Source organism: Psammomys obesus, unplaced genomic scaffold (genome assembly GCF_907164565.1).
Source record: "Psammomys obesus unplaced genomic scaffold, mPsaObe1.curated_primary_1811, whole genome shotgun sequence".
Taxonomy (NCBI): domain Eukaryota; kingdom Metazoa; phylum Chordata; class Mammalia; order Rodentia; family Muridae; genus Psammomys; species Psammomys obesus.
The window spans coordinates 8,126,421-8,148,710 of record NW_026596155.1 but is presented as its reverse complement, the minus strand read 5'-3'; the positions used below and the strand labels follow the sequence as shown (position 1 = coordinate 8,148,710).

Sequence of the window (22,290 nt, the reverse complement as noted above, 5' to 3'; positions counted from 1 at the left end):
TGGAATACACTGTGACATACTACAGCTTCCCCAATGAGATGTTTTCTATGTCTTGTTTTTGTGCTAGGTTGTTTTATTTTGGGTAGGAAGTGAGATTCCAAAGACAAGTACAGATAGAAAGGACAGGGAGAAGAGCAGGACTGGGGTACATGATGTTAAACTCATACATAATCAAGTTAAAAAAAAAAAAAGACTACTTGAGACACCAGCAAAAGAGTGCAGGAAGTATGGAGAATGTGGAAAAAGAAGATTAAATAAGAATAAAGTAAAATTATGTTTGTATATATACATGAAAAGGCTGTAATCAAGCACTTAACTTTGTATACTAACCTAAAGAAATTTAATAAACAAGTTAATATGATACACAATATATATAAAGAAGTTTACTAAAGGGCATTACTTAACAAAATGTATTGTACTACAAACTAGACCATGATAATGACAAACAGAAGCCCTTAAAAATAAACAATAAAAGAATCAAACACATCTGAAGATAAATAAGAATGGTGACATCTTTCAAAAGCTAAAAACCAACAGAATATATCCCAAAAGGTCATACAAACTACATTGGAGATTTCAAACCTTATTCTCATTTATCAAGAGGGAAAAAAGTAGACTCCCTTCCATAAAAAATATAAAAAAGAGCTTTACAACTTTACCTAAATATTTATATAATGCAAGTGAAAACCAGAAAAACAAACAAAACTAAACCTGGATGGAAGTAGAACTCAGTGGAAAACTGCTTTTGAGAAATGTATAAAGTTCTTAAAAGACAAAAATTATAAGCATTTATTCAAGAAAAGGATAAAACAGTAATCAAAAGTGGCAAAATAAGGACCTTCAAATAAACTCCATTCCATAAAAGCAAAATTGAAAAACGTGCTCAAACTATCAACTCATATCAATTAGTAACATCTATGTTAAAGTTTGAAGAGCATGACTGATTAAACCATACTTGTGGAGACAGAATATTAAAATTGACAGACAAAATCATCCTAGGCTATCTTTAATTCCCTTTCACAGTTATTTATTACCCCTGTATTAGACCTAACATGTTTACAACTATTAAGGAAAACTTTTGGGATATACTATTTTAATTACACTATCAGCTTCCACTAGCCCTAAAGTTAAGAAAAAGGTAGTATCTGAAATTTATGAAGAAAATTTGCACTTAGCTGATGCTCCTCTATCAATGTATTCAGTAAATGAATTGATTTATGGCTTCCTTTTGCTCTATAGCTCTAAAAGTTTGTATAAAATCCTGTACCATGGAACATGCTCATAACAACCTGAACATTCATATTTGACTGAGAATCTACTATCTTATTCCTTTTGGATTCAAGAGTAACAAACTAATCTTATACTTCATAATGATAATGACACCATGTCAATAAGAGATGACATGTAATAGTCGTACCCTTCAATAAAGCCAAAAACATTTTATCACCATGCAACATTACAGCCTTCCTAACACTGAAGCTTGATGCATTATTCATGTGTTTGTAGTAACTCTGGTGTTTAAAGGCCAGTGCTGCCAGCTGCATTAAATTATAAGATATACAATTATGGAGGGTACATAATATTTAATGACAACAAAACTGTTACTAGTTCATGTATTGTATTATACTAGAACATATTATTCCCACATTTAAAAAATTTTATTCTATACTACATGCCCTATAACATCACAGACAACCTTGCCATCTCATATTTACCATATTCTTGGACTGCATCAAAATGAGATAGGGTTCTCCTAGCTTTACCATCTAGGATTGTGCAAACACATTCTATGATATTCACACAAAGATGAAGCCGTCTAAAAGCATATTTCTAAGAATATATTCCTGTCTTTAAGCAATATATTACTCCATTTGACATCTCAAAAAATTTACCAAATGACTCCAGCACCCGGAGAGGACTCATTTAAGAAAAAAGAAAAAAAAATTATTAAGAAAAGATTTTTCAAGTTTTTACTTAGGAGGTACACTGTCAGAGCAGCCCAGCTGTGGAGTTCCTTCAGCTTCATCTCATAGAGATTAGTTACTACCTGGTCTGCATCGTGTTTTTCTGACTGTTGTCCATAGCTGAAGGATCTCCTCTTTACACTCCGCACATGCTTGAATAAGAGGCAGTAGAGTACAGAAAACTACTACTGATAAATTTTAACTTTGTGGAAGTGGGGAAGATGGTAAGAGGTACAACAAACAATAAGCTGAACAAATGAAAACCTTGAGAATTTGATATCCATAGGGGCTTGAACAGCGCTGATGTGCTCATGGAAGTTTAAAAGGGCTACATACAAGAAAAACTGAAAAACAGGTCAGGTTTCACCTCTGACCTTGAATCTACGCCCAGGTAAAAAACAAAGCTAACAGAAGTTGTAAAAGTCCTGCTTAGTAGTCAAAGTATATTCCAAACAGAACTACAAAGCAAAGAGGGAAGATTTATCACTCCAGGCATTTAAAGAAACTTTCAGACAAATTAGCTGCCTACTATCCTGAGTAAAGATTTCAGTGGCCACATACAGTATTACTTCTGAAAATTTCCTAAAGTAAGGAGAAAAACTGCAAATAACACACATACAGGACATGGTAAAATTCTGATTTCTGAATTTTTCTGTTTACTGAAAAGTCTAGTTCTAACAAAAACAAACAACTATACAAACCCTATATAAGATCTCCCTCCCAAAAAATACAGAATGAGCAAAGCTAAGGGAGGAGAGAGCAACAGATTATGAATTTCCAAAAGAAAAAAAAAGAACTGTCCATCAGTTATTTAATACCATCAGTCAATCTTGGATGGTTTAATTTAACAGCTGTTAAGCTTTAAAACAGTTCAAAAGCAGTATGCAAGTGGAAGAAATCATCCTTCAATTGCGGGATTGTATCAGGCTAACAAAAAGTAGTAAACTGCCTTGTTATGAGAGGCAGCCATATCAAGTTGCAGACTCCAGATAGGCACAAGATCACAGGGATCTTCAGTGTACTCTGTGGCTGAATTTGGTGTAGTAAATTTACTTTCCAATTACAATGGATTTATTAGGATGTAAATCCATCATAACAGAGAACCAGCTACATGTGTAATGAACTTTAAAAATTGTCTGAAATTTCTAAAAAGCCACGCATATAATCCCTAAATTCAGGAGACTGCAAGACAGGAGGATCAGGACCATACTAAGCCAAACAATAAGAAACTGTTTCAAAAACAAAGATCAAAGGATAGTTTCAAATTAATTTTTACATGAAAAAATGTATATCTTAAAAAAAAAAAAAACAAACAAACTACAGAAAGAAGCCAAAGAAAAATATAGAGATGGATGGATGGAAACTACAGAAAGAAGCCAAAGAAAAATATAGAGATGGATGGATGGATAAAAAACTATGAACAACAATAGTGAAACTCCCTAGAATGGCTCAACAACAGTCTTGAACACCTAGGAGCAAAGGACCAAAGGTGAAGACATAGGATTACACAGTCGAAAACCAAAAAGAAAAATAATGATGAAAATGCACTTCAGAGAGATGCCATGAAGGATACCAACATGCTAGGAGTCAAAGAAAAAACAGAAAGAGCTAGGGGCCAAAACCAACTCAAATTCAATGAAAACCATTAGTAAACACATCCAATCAAGTTTACCAAATTCCAAGTAGGACAAAATGCAAAAGGTGTACAACTTAGTAAATTCTAGTAACACTGAGAAATCCAGTATTGAGAAAATTTTCAAAAGAGGCAAGAAAAGTAAAATATCATGGACCCATCCTCAGTTAGTTTACGAGCTGAACTGCCAGAAACTCACCTCACTGTATATGGATTTCAAGTGGGCTTCAACTGTCTGCTCCTGCACACAGCACCATATGGAGTTTGCTAGATCCAGAGCCATTTGAGAACTTTACTTCTAACCTCATTAGAACTAGCCAGCAACTTACTCCATATGCATTCTTTTTATTTCTTACTTTCTCTCCAGTCTTGCATTTATGATTCATGATGATTTTGCTTGTGATTGCTCAATTAAGTATTAAGACTTTGTTTCTCTACCCAGTTTATTCTATACCATTCCTTACTGTAATCTTCAGCCACATCTTACATATTCCTCTTATTCTACAGCTTTTCATCTCTCTCTCTCTCTCTCTTATCCTTTCCTTTTTTTATCTTCCATGGCTTTAACAACCTCTAAAATGTGTGGACCCTACCCCAACCCAACCCCCAGCTACTTTACCCACCTCAGTTTTCTTTTTCAAGATGAATATTTAACCCTTACTTATGATTGCCCATCCTACTTCCCTCCAACTCATTTTATTAACTAAAATATGACAATTCTCTGTAGAACCCTTGGTTGTTTATTCTCCCACAGTTACTAAATTCAAATGGGGATACTGCTATTAATTGACTAACACAGCACCTGTAATATCAAGAAGCTGTGGTTACTCTAGCAGTTAATATCCTATCCAGAAATACAGTAATACAGAGTTCACACCAGGTACCCTAAGCTTCTGGAATGAGGAACTGAGGTCTTCAATATACATTCAACTCTACTACATCCAAGCCTCACATAAATACTGCAAATATGTCACCTGAAAAAATGAAAACTGATAAAAGTAATACCAGCAAAGTAATACCAGATGCATAAACAAAGAAAAAGAAACTACCTAACTCTTCTCAAAATCTCTGACACTACAATAATGGCATCTAGTGACAATAAGGGAGATGAAATCCCAGATAAAGCACTAAGGATTGTTATATGTATGTTCAAAGAAATTCAAGAAATAAGTTGCTGACTGAGGACACAAACAGCTGAATGAAATAAGTCAGGCGAGGCCAGATATAACAGAATTTAACACAGATTTAAAAACAAAACAAAACAAAACAAAAAAAAAACAAGCTAAAATACTGGTTATTAAAAAAACATACTAAGTCATATAAAAAGCTCTTGGAAGGTCTCACCCAATCGAATAAACATATCTGGGCATGAAGAAAAGCAGAAGAACTAAAACAATCAGATAAGACAAAGCTATTAACAGTAAGAAAGTTATAGTGGAAATAAGATATACATGACATTCTGAAATGACCAAATCTATTAGGACAGACATAGAAGAATAGAACTCATTTCATTCTTAAGGCATAGAGACATTTTTTAAAATAATCTTAACAGAAATTTCCACAGATTTAGGGAAAGAGAGCTTGAAGACAAGGTTGAGGAAGTAGCATAAACAAAGACAAAGAACAGACCAATGGGAATTCCAAGGTATATGTAACACTCTGAAGAGACCAAATCTATGAATAATGAACACAGAAAAGAAGAATCTTAAAGGCACAGAAAACACTGTTAAACAAATCATGATGGAAAACTTCCAAGAATTAGGGAATGAGGTGCTAATTCAAATACAGGAGGCATTTAGAATACCAAAAGGAAAAACAAAATTAAACAAAAGAACAAACAAACAAAAAACAGAAAAGAACCTCCTTTGATCATGTGATAACTAAAAGACTATAAACACACACAATAAAGTTTGAAAAGAGTAAAAGAGAAACCCAAGTCACACAAAGGCCCATCAGAATAAAAGCAGATTATTAAACTTAAAATTTAAAAGCCAGGTGTCCTATTTAGATAGATTTCAAGTTCTGAAAGACAACTGCCAACCAGACTAGTATAGGTGTTCTGATAAGACTGTCATCAGTGAAAGAGAAACAAAACCTTATAGAGTAGAGTGATGGTGATAATAGGCTAGAAGAATTTATAACTACTAAGCCAGCTCTACAGAAAATAACTAAAGTGATCCTTTGGTCTGAAGAGAAAAACAAATTTATCCACAAGGCCACAGAACATAATAATGCCAGAATAATAGTTCAGCAAGAAAGGAAGAGGGAGAAAAGAAAAAAAAAAAAGGAAAAAAGAAAAAGAACCAACCACTACAAAATCAACAAAGTAACAGGAATCAATACATACCTTTCAAGATTAACTCTGATTATTAATGGTCTCTGAAACTGCTAGAAAAAAAAGTAGGGAGTACACGTCAAGATACAGGTATCGGTTTCTGAATAGGACTCCAATTGCTCAGGAATATGCAACAAATCAGAGCTCATAAAATTAAATGTAAAAAGCATTTGTTCCACAAATGAAAGTGTCATCAAGTGAAGAGCCTCAGAATGAGAAAATCTTTGCCAGCTCTATATTCAACACAGGATTAGTATCTAGAATATACAAAGAACTCAAGTAGTTAAAATTAAGGAAAGAAACCAATTTTGAAAGTAGACCATGGAACTAAACAGTTCTTAAAGAAAAAAAAATACAAATAGCTAATAAACATTTTTAAAAGAGTTCAACACCACAAGTAGCAAGAAAATGTAAATTAAAACTACTTTGAAATTCCATTTCACCAATCAGAATGGCTATGATTAATAATACAAATGACAACAAATGCTGGCAAGAGTGTGGGGATAGAGGAATTCTTGTTGTTGGGAATGTAAACTAGTACAGCCACTACAGAAATCAGTGAAGTGATTTCTCAAAAGCTGAAAAAGATCTAAAATATAACCAAGATACACCACTCCTGGGCATATATATCCAAATAACTCCTCCACATACTCCTACTGAAATATATCCACATCCATATTCATTGCTGCCTTATTAACAATAGCTAGTTAATAAATACCTATCAACTAATGAATAAATAATTAAATTGTAGAACATATGCACAATGGAATTTTTAGCTGTAAACAAAACAACAAGATTACAGAATCTGCAAGGAAATGGATGAAACTGGACTACATAGTAAGTGAGACAACCCAGCAAGAAAGCTTCCCATGTTCCTTCTCATATATGGATCTTAGGTGTGTATTTTTAAAACTGTATATCTAAACTGGGGTATCTGGAGTGGTCAGGAAGCTAGAAACTGCTCTTGAGAGGGAAGAAGGAAAGACACTTTCAGGGCTGAAGGGAGAGAATCATGTGATAAGGTTTAGGCAGAGATGGGGGAGGGGAAAGGAAAAGTGCTGAGAGGTGGGATAAGCAAAACTAAGGTTGGGTGGAAATCCCTTATGAAAAACCACGATATAATTCAAAAGAAAAAGAAAGTCTGACCTGAACACGGGTACCCTGCTTGTGGACAATATTTCTCCCAGAAGACGTGGACTATTAAAATCTCAGTGACATACACAGAATAACTCCCTACATGTTACTGGTCAATCACCCAGAGGCCCCAAAACACAATCTACTACCACTGCTCTTGGTTGCCAAACATAATTAAATAGTAAGAACCTACTGCTAAACACATCAAAAATTTTGTTTGCAGGAACAAAGAGAAATCAAGCTGGAATTATCCTGAAAACATTCTCCCTCGTGGCTTGTGTTCAGAGTACTGGAAGGTGCTATTCAGGCCACTGGAGGAGAAAAGTCATTAACGGTAGTACTTAACAGAAAGCTACAATACCTACTTGCCAAGAAGGGTGTGCCCGCTGGTGTAACAGAAGCATAAAGATTATGGGAATAGCAACTGCTTTCTGATTGGATCTGAAGTCTGCTCTACAGGAGGAAATTCATGCCAGGTACTGTAACTCTTGGTCAAATATTACTTGTGCTTTGTTAAGTGGACATTGTGTCAAACTGCCTTCTAAAATTTGTTTATACTCATATATTAGTGTTGCTCACAACCCTGGACAGAAATGTTCTTTATGTAAAGGGAAACAGTTTCTTATAGAGACTCATAACTGGTCGAAGGGCTGAAAATAAGTGGTTGTTGAGTGCTCAGCCTTAAATGGGGTATCTGCATCAACCTCTGATCCCCAAGGCTCAGAAACATAGAATTGGGGGTAGTAAAGAATATAACAGCTAGCAGATGGAAAGAGTGCTGTAAAATGCTGTCATCTAAGCATGACAGGCTTTTTGCACTCATGAACTCAATGTTAACTATAATTACCTACACAAGACTACACAAAATCAAGCCAACATCAGCCAGCATTCCAACAAGAGGCCATTCATTGAACTCAGTGGATCCCCTCCCAAAAGAAAGAAACAGTATATGAATGTAGGAGAGGGACACATTGGGGTGGTATCCAGGGAGAGAAGAAAAGCAGAGCTGGGGGCAAATATAATCAATTGTACACATGTATGAAACTGTCAAGAGCTGGGGGCAAATATAATCAATTGTACACATGTATGAAACTGTCAAAGAACAATTTTTTTTTTAAATGAAAGTATCAGGGGTGAGAGCTGATATTCCATGGAAATAAAACCTAGGAGGGCATAGCTGTATTTTTTTTTCATCAGAATTTAAATTAAAAAATTACAAAAGGAGGATTCAACAGTCTTAGGGGCCCTTGTCATGGCCGTGAGTGGGGCTGAGGCCTTGTGGCTTGTGGAGGTAAAGCTGAAGACAAGGAGTGAATCCCTGTCACCAAGCTGGGCCGCCAGGATAAGGACATGAGGATAAAATCCTTGGAGGAGATCTACCTGTTCTCCCTGCCCATTAAGGAATCGGAGATTACTGACTTTTTCCTGGGTACATCCCTAAAGGATGGGATTCTAAAACTCATGCATGTGCAGAAGCAGGTTTAGGCTGGCCAGTGGATCAGGTTCAAGGCCTTTGTTGCTTTTTGGAACTACAATGGTCATCCTGATCTTGGTGTTAATTGCTCCAAGGTAGCCACTGACATCCGAGGGGCCATGATCCTGGCCAAGCTTTCCATCATCCCTGTGCGGGGAGGTTATTGGGGGAACAAGACTGGCAAGTCCCCACAGTGTTCCTTGAAAGGTGACAGGCACTGTGGCTGTTTTGGTACATTTCATCCCTGTTCCCGGAGGCACTGGCATCATCTCTGCTCCTGTGCCCAAGAAGCTACTGATGATGGCCAGTATTGATGACTGCTACACATCAGCCAGGGGCTGCACTTCCACCCTGGGCAGCTTTGCCAAGGCCACCTTGGATGCCATCTCCAAGACCTACAGCTACCTGACCCCTGACCTCTGGAAAGAGACTGTGTTCACCAAGTGTCCTTATCAGGAATTCACTGATCATCTTGTGAAAACCCACATCAGTCTCTGTTCAGAGGACCCAGGCTCCAACTGTGGCTACCACATAAGGGGTTTTATACAAGAAAAATTTGGTGAATTAAGTCTGTTAAAAAAATAAAAAACACAAAAGAGAAAGAGATTGTAATATAAAAATAAGAACAAGAATATGCAACAATTGTACAATACACATGCATTGAAACAAACGTCACTATTCCATGTTCACCAGTGGGCAGAACTGTCAGAGAGAAAAACAGAAACATGAGAATTCAAGTATACTGTAGACCAAATGTGCCTAACAGACAGTTACAGAATATTTCACTCTACTGCAGAATACGCATTGTGCTCATCAGTGCACAGAAAACATTCACCAAATAGTCCAAAATAAATTAGGCCACAAAACACTTCTCAACGAAATTGAGAAATACAAAATTACATGTTTTTTCTGACCACATATATTTTTTTTAATTTTTATATTTTTAATATTCGTTAGTTTGTTAAGTTTGTTTCCCTGCTGTATCCCTCTTTCCCTCCCAACCCCAACCTCCCTCCCTCATCTCCTCCCTACCCCTTTCCAAGTCCACTGATAGGGGAGAACCTCCTCCCCTTTCATCTGATACTGGTTTATCAGTTATCTTCAGAACTGGCTGCAAAATCCTCCTCTGTGACCTAGCAGGGCTGCTCCTCCCTTGGGGCTGGGGGGAGGTCAAAGAGCCCGCCATTGAGTTCATGTTGGAAATAGTTCCTGTTCCCCTTACTAGGGCACCCACTTGGTTACTGAGCTACCACGGGCTACATCTGAGCAGATGTTCTAGGTTACATCCATACATGATCCTTGGTTGAAGAAACAGTCTCATAAAAGACCCCTGTGCCCAGATATATTTGGTCCTTGTGGAGCTCCTGTCCTCTCCAGGGCATATTAACTCCCCGCCCCCCTTTTTAATGATTCCCTGCACTCTGCCGAAGGTTTGGTTTTGAGTCTTAATATCTGCTTTGATACACTGCTAGGTAGAGTCTTTCAGAGACCCTCTGTGGTGGGCTCCTGTCCTGTTACTTGTTTGCTCTTACATCCAATGTCCATCCCATTTGCCTTTCTAAGTGAGGATTGATCATTGTACCCTTGGGTCCTCTTTCTTGTTTATCTTCTTTAGGTGTATAGATTTCATTATGTTTATCCTATCTTATAGGTCTATATGAGTGAGTATATACCATGTGTGTCTTTCTGGGATACCTCACTCAGGATGATCATTTCTAGGTCTCACCATTTGCCTGCAAATTTCATGATTTCCTCGTTTTTAATTGCTGAGCAGTATTCCATTGTGTAAAAGTACCACAATTTCTGTATTCATTCCTCTGTATCCAACTGAGGGACATCTGGGCTGTTTCCAAGTACTGGCTATTACAAATAAAGCTCCTACAAACATGGTTGAACAAATCTCCTTGCTGTGTACTTGAGCCTCTTTTGAATATATGCCTAGGAGTGGTATAGCTGGATCTTGAGGAATCACTATTCCTAATTGTCTGAGAAGGCGCCAGATTGATTTCCAAAGTGGTTGTACAAGTTTGCATTCCACCAGCAATGGAGCAGGGTTCCCCTTTCTCCACAATCTCTCCAGCATGTGTTGTCACTTGAGCTTTTTATCTTAGCCATTCTGGTGGGTGTCAGCTGAAATCTCAGGGTCATTTTGATTTGCATCTCTCTGATGGCTAAGGATGGTGAGCATTTCTTGAAGTGTTTCTCTGCCATTCTGTATTCCTCTACTAAGATCATCTGGAGGCATCTCCATCCCCAATCTCAAGCTATACTACAGAGCAACAGTAATAAAAACTACATGATATTGGCATAGAAACAAAATAGTGGACCAATGGAACCGAACAGAAGACCCAAAAATAAACCCACACACCTATGAATACTTGATTTTTGACAAAGGAGTCAAAACCATTCAGTGGAAAAAAGACAGCATCTTCAACAAATGGTGCTGGTCCAACTGGATGTCTACATGCAGAAAAATGACTTATAACCCTGCACAAAACTAAAGTCCAAGTGGATCAAAGATCTCAACATAAAACCAGATACACCAAATCGGTTAGAAGAAAGAGTGGGTAAGACATTGGAACTCATTGGCACAGGAGACAACTTCCTGAACAGAACACCAACAGCACAGGCTCTAAGAGCAACAATTGATAAATAGGACCTCATGAAACTGAAAAGCTTCTGTAAAGCAAAGGACATAGTCATCAAAACAAAACAAAAGCCTACAGACTGGGAAAGGATCTTCACCAACCCTATATCTGACAGAGGGCTGATATCCAGAATATATATATAGAATTAAAGAAGTTAAAAAGCAGCAAATGAAGCAATCCGATTAAAAAATGGGGTACAGAGCTAAACACATGTATTTTTTTTAAAGGAAGAACTACAGAAATTATGTGAATATATAAAAATTAAATAATATTTCCCCCAAATCTTCTAGTTTCAAGATCTTGTGAGAAATTTAAGCATTACTTGAAATAATGGAACTTCAACACTACCAAAACAGAGCAAAAGTAGTATTAAGTACCTATATTGAAAAATAAAAACATTTACATAAGCAACCTACTGATGAATGAGAAGAAGCAAATGAGCTCACACTTAGTAGGGTAAAGAAATAATAAAGATGAGACTTAAAATAAATAAAACCTTAAAATAAATATTCACCAAAAAAATACCAAAACTATAAATAAAATAAATTTTATATATGCTAAAGAAATAGAGGATCTCAGTTAACAAAAAGAGATGAAAAAGGTGGTATTATAACTGATACCACAGAAACACCAAAAACCTGAACACACACACACACACACAAACCCTGAACACGTATAACCTATGCATAATAAACCGATATCAAACAACTGACTTAGAATGATACTAGATCTCTATCTTTCACTAATCAAAAAAATCAATTCAAAATGGATGAAGAAGTTACCATACAAAACTATGCTAGTATACAAAAACATAGAGTAATTGCTTTGGAATACTAACATGCACAAAGACTTTTGGTATATAACCTCAAAATCACAAATACAAAAAAAAAAGTATCATTATGTCAACAATCAGTACAGTAAAAAGGCAGCCTACAAAATAAGATTTACGAACTATTAATCCAAGAAGGAATTAACATCCAGGCAAAAATATCATTTGAGCAAGATATTTTTGAAACAAGCCTACTAAAATCAACAGACACTATCTCAAAAGAAAAAGAAAGAATGAATATTTCCAATTGTAGATACAATATGCAAAGGCTAAATAAGATAATATATGGCCTTTAAGTGTTTATATTTGAAAATAATAAAGACTAAATGTGAATGATACAACATAAGATAGAAGAAAACTTTTAAATTTCTTAAAACGGTAAGTAATATAGGCAGAGGCAGACTCAAAATATATCATACTTTTAACAAGTACACATTCTTTTCTTACTCAATATGGAAGTAATTTTTTAAAGATTTAGCTGGGTATGGAAGCACACTGGTAATTAGCCAAATGCAATGAACAAGGCAGGGAATTTAAAGTTCAGCTGTTAAGAGCACAGACTGAACACTCTTGCAGAGGATGAATGTTCAGTTCCTAGTATCCAAAATAAGCCACTCACAACTACCAGTGACTCCAGATCCAGAGGATCCAGTACCTCCTCTGGCCTCCATAGGCACTGCATTCACAAGCACAAAGTCCACACAAATACACATAATTAAAATGTTTTAAATTTTAAAAATTCCCCAATAATCGTAAGACTATACCATATTGAGAAACTACTTTCCAAAAGCATGTAAGCAAGTAATGATAGTTTTATAAACTATTCTACCAAACTTTCAAAGAACAAATTCACTCAATCATATTCTAATATATATGAAAAATAAAGAATTTGCCCATTTTTTTCTCTGTTGCTATTTGGTTGATTTGTTATTGTTACTGCTTTTCTGAACAGAAACTCACTATATGTATAGCCCTGGCTGGCCTGGAACTAGATATGTAGTGGTACCAGGCTGGCTTGGAATTCACAGAGATTAGCCTATCTCTGCCTCCGAAGTACTGAGTAAGGGCAAAAACCATCACATCCTTAAATAAGAATAGTGAAAAGAACAAGGTCAACTTTATTCTAAAAATTACAGGAAAAAAAAATCTTTAAAATGTATTTTTAGGAGCCAATTCCTATGCTTTCTTAGGGTACTGCCCTTATTTAGAACTTTTAGATCTATTTCTACTAGGAAGTTTATGTTAACTGTTTATGTAGGCAACTAAATAGGTCAAGGCAACCATAGTATAACTACATGTAACAGTTCCCCAGGGAAAGCTTAACTAGCTCTATGCAGCTTGCTACAGTATTTGCTACTTTCTTGAAACATCCTGAGCTTTAGCCAGGGTTATTCAATTGCACTGTATCAACCACTATGCATGGAAATAGGCAAACAAAACAGTAGCCATTTAGTATAAACTCTGCCTGGAACTCACAGAAATACACCTCTCTCTGCCTCCTGAGTGCAAGGATTAAAGGCTTGTGCCAGCTCAGACATTACAAAATTAAATTCAGCAGTGTATAAATCACATAGTAAGTTAAAAGTTGGGCCATCACTGGAATGAAAATTTTATTTAAGCTGTCTTTTAAAAAGGAGAAACACAGTATCATTTTGGTAAAGGCATTTGATAAATTATGTAAAGGATTATCAAAGTAGAAATGAATCTTCTAGATCTGAATGTTTTCACTGTTTAAAAAAAAACATGTCAAATCCCTCCCCTCATAAAATTAAATATTAATAATTAAATAAATTAAACATAAAATTAATTTTTATTTTGCTTTTTTCTTTTAATTAATTAATTTATTTCAATTTTATTTATTTCAATTTATTGACTATATCCCCACTGCAGCCCCCTCTCTTGGCTCCTCCCAGTCCTACCCACCCTACCTCTTCTCCCCCTATGCCCTTTCCCTAGTCCCCCGATACCCTATCTGATCCTAGCTTATTAGGTCTCATCAAGGCTGGCTGCATCATCTTCCTCCCTGGCCTAGTAAGACTGCACCCCTCCCCCCGGAGGGAGGTGATCAGAGAGCCAGTCACTGAATTCATATCAGAGACAGCCCCTGTACTCCTTACTAGAGAACCCACTTGGAAACTGAGCAGCCAAGGGGCTTCCTTTGAACAGGGGGTCTAGGTCCTCTTAATTGGACTATCGGTCTCCGCAGGACCCCTAGGCCCAGATATTTTGGCTCTGTTGTTTTCCTTGTGGAGCTCCTGTATTTTGCTTCTTAACTGTGTGTGTTTATCTGTGTGAGTAAATATGTACATGAGTATAGGTGCCTGCAGGGGCCTGACGAGGCCTAGATAACCTGAAGCTGCAGTTTTAGGTAGTTGTGAGGCACCTAACATGGGATCTGATTCCTTGGAAGAGCCAAGGGTACTCTGAACTACTGAGCTCCATCAACATTTGGACTTTTCAGTGACTTAAAAGATATACTTCCAAATTACTGTCTCAGTCATGCCTATGGTTGGAGGGAGGTGAGTGGGATCTGGAAGGGCTTGGGAAATGAGAAAGAATATGATATACTATACTGTATGGAAAAAAAAAACATTTTAAAACAATAAAAAAATTAGACTTTTCTGAATTTTTAAAATAACTTATCCTCCAGACACATTCCTCAAATCTCAAAATAGAACTTCTAAAAATTAGCTTGTTAGGCCAGGACAATATAAATCACTGTTAAAATTTCAGTAACTATGATTTCAAAGAAGAAAAAGAAATGAAGATGTCAAGGCTGCAACCACGGGATGCTCATTTGCCCTATATCTTATAGCGCAGTTAAATGCTTCATTCACTTCTTTCACTTCATTCACTTTCATTTCACCTCATTCACATTCAGCTATATTTGTAGCTATACTATGATATAGCTAAAAACCTAGACATCATTCCAAAGTTATCTTCGTGTGTATATAAAGCTGCCATTTGGTAAGGACATTTCATTCCTTCAACTACTTGAGAAAAAAGTTTTAAAAGGCAGGAAAGGCTCTAGCTTTCTTTTCTAAAAATTCCTTGCCCTTCCGTACACAGTCATTTGAATAGAAACTAGAACTGAATGAAAACTAAGCAGATCCTCAAAAGCGAGAAAACTCCAGGATACAGGTTGAACATTACTATTGAAAATAAGAATTCAAAAATGCAACTGGAAATGATGGCACAAACCTATAATCGTAGCACTTAAGAGTTTGAGATGTGAGGTATCCAAAAAAGAAAAAAAAGACAAGAAAAGAAAGAAAGCCATACCATTACTATAAGACTGTGTGTATGGTGTGCAAAAAACATAAATGAATTATATCTTCAAAATACCTTGTTACAAAAGTATAAATACCAAAAAAACTCAAAAGGAAAGAAAAACGAACACTATTTAATCTAAATTTACCACAGAACTAATTAAAATTTAGTGAGAGGAATGTTTCCAGACCCAAGAACAAAGTTAAGTTACAGTTGGTGAAGAATAGCTAACAACCGATTATGTTAATTTTTAATTCAAATTGTTATTTCCTGTAAACACCACATAAATGGGTATTATTTTTCTTTTATCTTAGTCTGACAATTTTTTTTTTTGCTGTTTTTTGTTTGTTTGTTTGTTTGTTTTTTCACAACAGGGTTTCTCTGTGTAGCCTTGGCTGTCCTGGACTAACTTTTTAGCTCAAGCTGGCCTCGAACTCAAGAGATCCGCCTGCCTCTGCCTCCCTGGATGCTGGAATTACAGGTGTGTGCCACCATGCCTGGCTAGTCTGACAATCTTGTTCATATGATGACAGAAGAGATTTTAATGAACTTGTATTAGTAGAAAAAAATGCCACTACAATGAAGACCAACCAAACAGTAGTTAGTTTGGTTTTCTGTTTTGTTTTTAATGTTGGTGAAGATCAAACACAGGTCCTTGTAGATGTTAGGCAAGCACTTCACAACTTATTTCAATAATCAGCCCTAGAATGCTAAGGTTTTTGTTTGTTTGTTTTGTTTTTCAAGACAGGGTTTCTCTGTGTAGCCTTGGCTGTCCTTTATAGACCAGGCTGGCCTTGAAGTAACAGAGACCCCCACCACTGCCTTCTCCAGTGCTGGGATTACAGGAGTGCCCCACAGCACCCAGCTAGTTTAATACTTAACATTTTAATAAAATAAAGGACAGTAAAATTTACAAATAATCAGAATTCAGTTGGTAATATGGCACACATTTTGGAAAATGTGCAAGGTAACATGGATAGTTATATTTCAGGAAGTTGCCTGGCTCAAAGAATAAGGCTTCTGAGTTCAACTTTAAATTTCTAATTTTTCATTAATAAGCACTTTATCATTAAAGAATGGAGAAAACACGTGTTCTGCATGTACTAAAGAATTATTCTTATTAAAGACAATTGTAATTATGAATATGTTAGAATATATTTCTTAATTTGTGAATTTAAACTTAAAAAATTGATAAACATTCCATATTTTCAATCAGGAGAAAGAGACTTTCCCCATCATCTTACATCTAACTAGACATCTCTTTTAAGTATTTAGATTTAGCATATAGAAAATAAAATAAATATGGAAGTGGTGGCTCACATCTGTAATCCTGGCAAGTGAATATAAGAGTTTTGAGGTAGCTTGGGCTAGAGTATGAAACCTTACTCCAAAAGGGGAGGTGTCAGAGAAAGTAGGGAAGAGAGTGGAAGGGAGAAGATAAAACATTTCAACTATTACATTTCTAATGCTGTTAACAAATCTTTCTCACATTCTCACCATACTAAAACTGACCTGTACTCTTAGCAAAATGTTCTTTAAGGGCATTAAAAATACTGTGATACAGTATTAACATTATCTTTTTCTTTATAGGTCACTCACCTGTTAAACCTAGAGTTTGTAGCTGGAAGAGCCGGCCAAGTTCATAAGGCAAAACCCGTAAATAATTGTCATTTAAAAGCAATTCCCTGTTTCAAAAAAAGTTTAAAACAGTTTGAGTATAATATATCATGCTTTATTAATACATACATTTGTCATTCTTAGTCTTTCTTCTAATATACAATGAGTGATGTTTACATTCAAGGCATTCCTTCATGCTAATCTCAAAATGCTGTGCACTATTATTACAGTATTACCATTACTAAATATTTCTGTGGTTTACTCATTCTGCAAGCTATGTCATCTATTATAACTAAATCATGTCAAAATATGAGAAAAAATAAAAACAAAGACATTCAGAACAAAATAGAATATCACAGAAGCTAATGATAATTAAATAGAAAATATGAAAAGTGGGCTGGCAAGATGGCTCAGTAAGTAAAGACATCTAATGCCAAGTCTATCTATTTAAGCTTGATCAACAAGACCCACAAGGTGGAATGAGAGAATCAACTCCCATAAAGTTGTCCTGACTTCCACACACAGGCAGTTGACTTGTGCATACTCACACACAGAAACAAACACATACATGTTATTTTAAAAAAAGAAAGAAAAGTGTCTGGAGACATGGCTCAGAGGTTCAGAGCACTGGCTGTTCTTCAAGAGGTCCTGAGTTAAATTCCCAGCAACCACACAGTGGCTCACAACCATCTATAATGAGATCTGGTGTCCTCTTCTGGTGTGCAGGGTACATGCAGACAGAACATTGTATATATAATAAATAAATGAATCTTTAAAAAGAAAAGATAAATATGAAAAGATGAAAATGGCTGGGAAGTGGTAGTGCATGCCTTTAATCCCAGCACTCAGGAGGCAGAGGCAGGCAGATCTTTGTGAGTTCAAGGCCAACCTAATCTACAGAGTGACTTCCGAGACAGCCAAGGCTCTACAGAGAAACCCTGTCTGAAAACCCTCTCCACCCCAAAAATAAGAAAGCATAAAATGTACTCTGGGGAACAATCACTAACACAGAATTTATGCACAAAATTACAAAAAGAAAAGATAGCAAAGATCAGCAAAGACAAACAAAAAAAGAGAAAACAACACAGATAAGATCTAAATTTGTAACTGAAATTTTGAACAGATTGTAAAAAAAAAAAAAAAAAAAAAAAAACAACAACACCTTAAGTAGTAAAGGACAAAAAAGTAAGCATTCATATAACCAGGTAAGGGATGATAAAGGATTAAATAAATAATACAACAATTATTAATTTTAAACATGTAAGAGCAACACCTTATTACTCAGTAAGTAAGATCAAAAAGCAATTTGTGTTTTGAAAACAGTTAATAAGATCCTAATAAGTTTTCTCCTTTGGTAAATGTAGTGTAGTGGCAGTGACTGCTGTTCCTAAACTTGGGAGGCCAGAGCAGGACTGCTATAAGCTGAGGCCGCGGGGTGCTACAGGCAAGATCCTGCCTCAATAAGGAAGGCTTATTGAACTATAAATCATCTTAATCAAGTTTTTAGGTTTCAATTAACAGTTGTAATAAAAAATATAAACATAATTTTATAATAGAAGTTTGTTCCTAAAAGTTGTTTCTAAGCAATCATATTTTCTAAAGTATTTCTGATTAGTTTTATTAGTAAGACTTTTAACCTCCCTCTATCTGAAGTCTGTCAAAAGAAACTCATAGCAGGAACCAACAATGCAAAGAAAAAGAAACATTAAATGGAGGTCAACTCACACACTGTGCTTAAGACCATTTCTATTTTGTTTATATTCACAGGCATGGAAATCCCACCATAAAACAGCATTCCATAACTTTCTTATTTGGCAAATTTGTAATTTTTTTTTCAAATCTGTAATTTTACATAATGAACATGTCTTCAATGCTTCCTCACCTGAGAGACACCATGTTTCCTAGTTCTGCTGGTAAACTTCTGAGTTTATTGGATGACAGGTCCAGGTAAACCAGATTATGAAGCTTGGCAATATCAGGTGGAATGCGAGCAAGGTTATTGTCATTTAGGTGCAGTGCTGTCAAGTGTGTCAATGACCACAGCGATGTACTTAAGCTCCGCACTCTACCTAAAAGACAAAATACTAAAGCATAAACTCTAGACCCAAGAGAAAGTCTGAATCCCAAGGACTGATAAGTGCTATAAAAGGTAGCAAATACACACAGATATCACCATATGTTTGACATTTTTAACTTTGTATCTGAAGTTATGTGACTGCTAAAACATCTAGCCTCCTTTAATTTCACTCCATTTTCAACAGCTACTCTTTTTCATGGGATTGAGGGGGGAAGGGGAGAGAGAAACATTGAAAAACAGTCAGAGTGAGAAAGAAAGAGAGCAAACAAGAGAAAGAGAGAAACAGACAGAGTTGCTAACCTCTCTCAGAGCCAGATCTGAATGATAAAACTTGAGGCTGAACTGAACTTTGGTGGTAAAAATCAGCTTGAACTTTTTTTTAAACAGTCATCACAAAAATATTTCTCACACACTCTTATGAAAATTATTGAGTGTAAGATATATATCTACATCCAGGGTCTGGACTGGTCAACAAGCTTTAAAAAGATACCTGATAAAACAGGGTCAGATGAAAGGGGAGAAGGTCCTCCCCAATCAGTGGACTTGGAAAGTGGCAGGGAGGAGATTAGGGAGGGAGGGTGGGATTGGGAGGGAATAAGGGAGCGGGATACAGCTGGGATATAGAGTTAATAAAATGTAACTAATAATAAAAAAAATTAAATTAAAAAATATTTCTCACACACTCTGAAAATTATTGAGTATAAGATATATCTATATCCAGGGTCTGAACTGGTCAACAAGCTTTAAATAAACAATGAATTACTATTTAAAACCAACTTTAGATTAGCCACCAGGAAAACCATTCTGTCACCAAAGGAAACATTTTCCCTAAATTTCTGATGTTACAATTAGAGATTAAAAACTATGGTTTAAGATTTTACATGAAATGCAACATACTCAGGGAAACAGTTTCACATTAAGGTCTGTGGGCAATGAGTATAAAGCATGTACTATATCAGAAGACCCGTTTCAGAGTTCTAATTTTTACCACTTATTAGCAATATTGACCTGGGCAAATCATCTAGCCTCAGGTTTTATAAAATGCGATGTTATCTTCTCTTCTAAGTTATTAGTATTGTTGTTTTGTGATGGAATCTCATGTAACCCTGAATGGCCTCAAATTTGCTATGTACCTGAAGATGGCCCTTGACCTTCTGATCTTCTTGCTTGTACCTTCCAGGTGATAAGATTGTAGGCATGCACCCCACTTTATTTGGTGATAGAAATTAACCCCAAGAAAAGAGTTTACAAATGCCAGACAAGCACTCTACCAACTGACAGCCATCCCAGACATGATTTTAACTGATTATAAAACATAACTTATATAAAAGTTATTTTGTAAAATTGAATAAAAGCAAAGCCATTGTTTTTACCCTGTATTTTGCTTCTAAAGAAGTGTATATATCTGTGTTTGTGTGGGTATGTGCCCATGAGTCCAGGTGCTTTCAGAGGTCAGAGTTGTTATCTTCTCCAAGAGCTGAAGTCAGAGGTGCTGATGAGGCACCTGATGTGGGTGGTAGAAACCAAACTTGTGTGTCCTTTAGAAAAGCAGTATGTGTTCTTAACAGCTGAGCCATGTCTTAGACCCATAAAGCAATTCTGAAATTATGTACTGCTTTCCAAAATAAATTTAGATGAGAGATGACAATGGAAGCTAGAGAACACAAAGTCTGAAAGGGATAATGTTATTTTTTACATGACTACACTCTGTGTTTATTTCTATCCAGGCTTCTTTCTACCAGACTCTTTCCTCCTATTTATAATCAAATACAAAGTGTCAACTAGAATTTTGCATTTTAATAGAAAAACAAAGTATTTAATGATGAGGCTATGGATAAATGAGAAACTTCCATTAATGTAGGATTTAAAAATCCAATCTCAATCTGGAGAAATTCTGTTCCTCAAAGGACTTTGGTATTTTGAGTTGATAAAACTAAAGGAGTACTCTGGGAATCTGCTATGTAAAATCAAAGCAAGCTACTAACCACCCTATACTATACACAAAAACCCTGCATCACAAGGAATTGTACATGCAGCCCAGACTCTCAGTAGGCCAAGACTAAGAAATCTTGAATTAATAGGATGTGGATTGCTCCTATCAGAATAATGAGCATTCAGCCATCTAGTCAGCTCCCTTTTATTTTTATGTACAAGTTAAGTCTTGTTGCTGATACTGTAAGGCCAACAGGGCAGAACACTGACCACATTCTATTCAGAAAAGAAAAATATTTATCTTCTATTTTTAATAAGCTTAATTGTATAATAATTTTAGTTGTCAAAGTAATATGGTTTCTTGTATGTACTTTGTTTAAATTCCTTAACATTAGAGTCTTACATTACATGGTATATTTATCAAAAGTAAGAATCTAACATTGATATAGTACTAGTAACAAAACTTCAGGCTTTATTCAAATTTTACCATTTTCATCTTTCTGTAATAATAATTCAATTCTATGTTAATAATCATGTCTCTTTTAACATTCCTGACCTAAGGCACTTTCTTTTTTCTTTTTTGTTTTTCATAATCTTGATAACTTTGAAGTGTATCAGCTGGATATTTTATACAATGTCCTTCAGTTTTAGTTTGATAGCTTTTTTCATTTTCAGAGAGGGTTCATTACAAGTTTTTCAAATCATATTCCACTTTAACAAATTCTGAGAATGTCCTATTTATAACTAGCAGATGTCTTTACACAGACAGAGTCATATAGGTTTCCTTCTTTGCCAGCACTGAGATAAAAGAAGGATAGCAAAGACTTTAATTTACAAAAAACTTACTCTGGAAAAGTCAACACAAAATTTATTATAGAACCTAATTTTACTCAGAAACGAAATTCCAAATACCTTTAAATGTAATGTAGATAGCAATCCTTGCAGAAGACAATCTCAAAAGAGGGAAAATATGTTTAAAAGATCAAAAAACATTAGTGCCTCAGGATTCTTACATATTTCCAATTAGTTCATTCAGTTAAAACACAACAACAAAGAGTATAAAAATATAGCAACACTCTTGACAATTGTTGCCATTATATTTCAGATACAATGCTTCAGATTCTACTCACCCGAGATTTCTAATTCTGCCCAGTGAGATTTTTTCCCATTGGCTACCTCCTCTGCTGACATGATGGTATAAATTCTGCGAGGATCTGGAGGATCATATTTTTCCTTTGGCATCCCTATTAGTCTATGGGGAAAAAAATAAGAACAATAATTATTACAGTCAAGGACAGAAAGATGGCTCAGGCAGTTCAAGTGCCTGTTGCATAATTCTAATGATCTGAGTTCAAGCCCAGGTACCCATGGTGAAAA

General features: G+C 35.7%; 1 protein-coding gene across 5 annotated transcripts in view; it reads right to left on the bottom strand.

Moving 5' to 3' along the window:
• Window positions 1-22,290, bottom strand: part of Cnot6l (CCR4-NOT transcription complex subunit 6 like) — a 93,704-nt gene that overhangs the window by 43,668 nt on the left and 27,746 nt on the right. For 4 of the 5 annotated variants that reach the window (XM_055594529.1, XM_055594526.1, XM_055594527.1 and 1 more), the window contains 3 exons: window positions 22,044-22,165; window positions 18,787-18,973; window positions 16,887-16,972 (listed from right to left, as the gene is read on the bottom strand). In XM_055594529.1, coding sequence (XP_055450504.1) covers window positions 16,887-16,972; window positions 18,787-18,973; window positions 22,044-22,155 — 385 coding nt within the window. In that variant the 5' untranslated portion in view covers window positions 22,156-22,165. Of the gene's footprint in view, window positions 1-16,886; window positions 16,973-18,786; window positions 18,974-22,043; window positions 22,166-22,290 lie in introns of those variants that run through there. The other variant, XM_055594530.1, reaches the window with a different exon arrangement.